Source organism: Podarcis filfolensis (assembly GCF_964270895.1).
Source record: "Podarcis filfolensis genome assembly, chromosome: 14".
NCBI classification, from domain to species: Eukaryota; Metazoa; Chordata; class Lepidosauria; order Squamata; family Lacertidae; genus Podarcis; species Podarcis filfolensis.
In genome coordinates this window covers 46,941,614-46,945,267 of record NC_139616.1, presented here as the reverse complement: position 1 = coordinate 46,945,267, position 3,654 = coordinate 46,941,614, and the positions used below count along the sequence as shown (strand labels likewise).

General features: G+C 51.2%; 1 protein-coding gene across 1 annotated transcript; it reads right to left on the bottom strand.

The window, feature by feature from the left end:
- Positions 1 to 362: 362 nt before the first annotated feature.
- Positions 363 to 3,333, bottom strand: RASD1 (ras related dexamethasone induced 1). The gene is made up of 2 exons (XM_083585992.1): positions 2,928 to 3,333; positions 363 to 1,753 (listed from the first exon to the last, which is right to left on the bottom strand). The coding sequence occupies exons 1-2, from the start codon at positions 3,211 to 3,213 to the stop codon at positions 1,203 to 1,205; spliced, it is 837 nt and encodes a 278-aa protein (XP_083442118.1). The 5' UTR covers positions 3,214 to 3,333; the 3' UTR covers positions 363 to 1,202.
- Between the last annotated feature and the right edge of the window lie 321 nt (positions 3,334 to 3,654).

The following is a 3,654-nucleotide window of genomic DNA, read 5'->3' as shown; positions in this document are numbered from 1 at the left end:
CTTGTAGGAAACTTCTTTTGTTTTTGCAGCGTGGTGACGTGTCGCTTAGAAGACAGTTTCTGGTCTTGTCTGTTGACTTGGTCCTTTTGTATTCCCCAAGTTTGAATTCATCAAAGCTCCCCCACCCCTCCCCATGTTATGCTGGATTCATCAGCTTCCCGCTGCCCCCCCCCATGCCGTTAAATCCACCAAGCTACACTCTTGGGGGATGCATAAAAATCCAGACTTCTGGATTGGAGACGAGAGATTGTGGGGATGCCCCAGCCCCTCACCCTGGCTCCCCCCTCCCACCCCGTCCTTGTTTAAATAGCCCACCTGCTGCAACCTCCCTTTTCGGAAACACCAAAAGCCGGACAAAGTGATTTCTCATTATTTTCAAAAGTTTTATTTTTGTAGAAAAAAAATATTATCAAAGCTCGTCGCAAGAAACACTGAGCTGCGATTTTGTTCAAGTCCATGGACCAGAAAAAGCTCAACATATAAAGTGCCTGTTTGCTTGAATGCAATTTTCTCGTTCTGAGAGAGAAAAAATCAAGACAGAGAAAGGCGAATGTAAACAAGGAGCGGCTTTTCAACAGCCAACTCCCCCCCTCCCCAAAACAAGCCCCTCATAGTCCCAAACATTGGGGCTGAGGGGCACAATAGAGAGTTTTGGCAGGTTATTTTCAGCAGCAACAATGGTTAAATTCTTCTGGAGTTGCTCCACAGAAAACATCACAAAGAGACAGCCTTGAGAGTAACTTCACAGTTCAATAATGGCTGTTTTTCCCCTCCCCCCTCGAACCCCACCCCCCCAAGTACTTTAAAGACAAAATACAATGCAGAGAGACAGGAAGGGAAACATTTCTCCTTCCCACAAAGTTCTTTCTTTCTTTCCCTTTCTTGTAAATGTCTCTCTCTTCTCCACGTTCAAGTTCTTAAGTCCATCTGTCAGGCCAGGGAACTCCCGCTGGCAAATCCCAAGACAGCTCACCTCCAAAATCTAAAAAAACGAAATCGCGGGGAGCCGTTGGAAAAAGAGTCCCCTGAAAAGAGCTTGGAGGAACTGTGGCCTTTGGCATGGGAGCTGCGTCGTCGCCACCCTTGGCAGAGAAGGCGCATGCTGCCTCTTCTGCCGCTGCCGTAAGCGCTGGCAAGAGTTTTTTGGTAGTAAACTAGAGGCTTCCCGTCTCCGCTGGGAAGGTCTTTAAGGCAGGAGAAGCTTAGCTGATCACACAGCGCTCTTTGTCCTTCGACTGCCCTCCCCGGGTGGTCTTCTCGCGAATGTACATGAGGTCGCTGTGGACGCTTGGCCGGCGGGCAAAGGGAGCCACGATGCCATAGGCGTCTCCGGCACTATCTCCTGATCCTTCCTTCAAGAACTTTTTGCTTTTGAGGGTTTTCTTGTGCAAGAGGTCACAGTACTGAATGGAGACTTTGCGGTGGAGGTCTGGGCTCATTTCACTAGGCAGTTTGGCCATGGTGAAGAGAGCCTGGAACATCTGGTCCAAGCTGCTATTCTTCTTGGCAGAGATCTCGAAGTAGGCACATTTTTTGGGGTCCTGCCCCACCAGCTGCTCGATCTCTCGGGGGCCAACCTCGCGGTAGAAGTCGCGGTCGCCTTTGTTCCCGCAGATGACCAGGGGAACATCGATGTTCTCCTTGGTTTTGTTCTTCAGGCAAGACTTGGTCTCCAAGATCTGATGTTTTAGGCGTTGCACCTCCTCAAAGGAGTCTCGGTTGTCCAGGCTGAACACCAGAATAAAGACGTCTCCTGCAGAAAAGGAAGAAGATGGGAAACAAGGTTAGGATCTCGGTAGGTTTTTGAAAGCATTCCCTGTGCGCACCCATCTAGCCCCAGAGAAACCAAAGCAAGCCAGCAGGTGGAGTGGTTGAGTGTTTGGAAGAACTGCTTTCTGCCTGGAAGCCCTCTAAGCCGTATGTTTTTCCATCTACCTGTGCAAATGTATTAATTTTGGAAGTGTGCCTTTCGCTGGAAAGGTGGCAAGCCAATCTACATTCTTGTGGGAAACCTGCAAGGATTTTCAAATGGTACACGGGAGAGCAAAATCTCACCAGTAACCTTCCTTTTGGCAGATAAATTCCCTTCCCGTTTCCCCTTTGCTCTCTTTCAAAAGATTGCTCTGGCATTGATTGCAAAAGCCAGAAGTAAGTTGCAATGTAACCTGTGCAGATAATAATAGCTAAGAGCTCAAACTTGCATTGCTCTGTTTTTAAGGAACTGGGGAGTTGCAAAGGGTTTTGGATATTGTTGTTGCAAAATTGCAAAGGTTAAATTGCAAAGGTTTTGGATTTTGGTTTTGCAAACTGCCCCGTTCATTAAATAAGCAGCGATGATAGGACTAAAGCAAAGCACTTGGGTGGCTGCAATCTTCATGCACATTTACCCAGGAGTAAGCCCCACTGAACACATTGCGACTTTTACTTCCGAGTAAGCATTTCGGCTGCATGCACATTGATTCCAAAGGGCATCGGCAGCACTGAAATGCCATACCGACTGCAAAAGGCATTAAGAGAAGCCTGCCTGAGGGACGCTTTTGCTTCCCACGCTAGTTTCTTCTCTCTCCCTCTACTTCAGCCTCTATCAACAGGTGTTTGAAACACCAGCAAATCCGCTGAGCCTGGTTCATGAGTTTACAGACCAGGAGCGGCAAATTCTCAAACCATTTCCAAAACATGAACAGCGTCGTATTTTGGGGATGGATGGCTTGCAAGGTAATGCCGTCAGCTAAAGCATCTGCACAAGATGGAAAACAGCCGGCAAACCGAGAGAGGAGCTATTAATACTATTACTAATTCTAAGATTAATAGTAACAATGGGGAGTATTGATTTTTCTGAGATGCGCTGATGCGCTCCGCCTGCTGCAGCCAACCCCAAACCCCTCTCGCCCCCTTCGGCGCGCGTGTTCCCCGTTCCTGCCTCTCACCTGTGAGGATGGAGAGGCGTCTCATGGCCGGGAACGGGTGGTTCCCCGACGTGTCGAGGATGTCGAGTTGGTAAACTTCCCCGCGGATGCTGTAGAACTTGCGGTGGAAGTCCTCGATGGTGGGCGTGTATTGGTCCTCGAAGCGGCCGGTGAGGAAGCGGGAGACGATGGCCGTCTTGCCCACTTTGGACGAGCCCAGAATGACCATCCGGTAGCAGTTCTTGGCCGGGATATTGAGCTCCGAATCGCTGGGACCCATTTTCTTGATCATCTCGGCCAGGCGCATCGGGAGGCGAGGAGCAGGAGCCGCGGAGGAGAGGCGAGAGGCTGCGGAGACGGCAGGCTGGCAGCGGCTTCCCAGGTCCAGCAAGGAGCGCACGGAGAGGCTGGGATCAGTTGGAGTAAACTCAAGCGCCGCGCCTGCTTATATAGCCGCGGAGCGCGGCCGGCCCGCCCCTTCGGGGGAAGAGAAGGGAGGGCGCGCCGAGAGAGGGGCTGGGCTTCGCCCGGGTGCGCAAAGCGGCTCCGCAGGGAGAAGTCGGGACCGGTTTTGGACGCCTCTGGGCAGAGGCAGAGGACGGTGGCTTCTGCTGAGTCAGAACACTGGGCTCGTCGAACCCAGTGTTGTCGACACTGGCTGGCAGAGGCTCCCCGGGGTTTCAGATAGGATTGCTCCGGGGAACATAGGAAAGTGATCTGCTAGGTCCATCCAGCTCAATATTGTCGA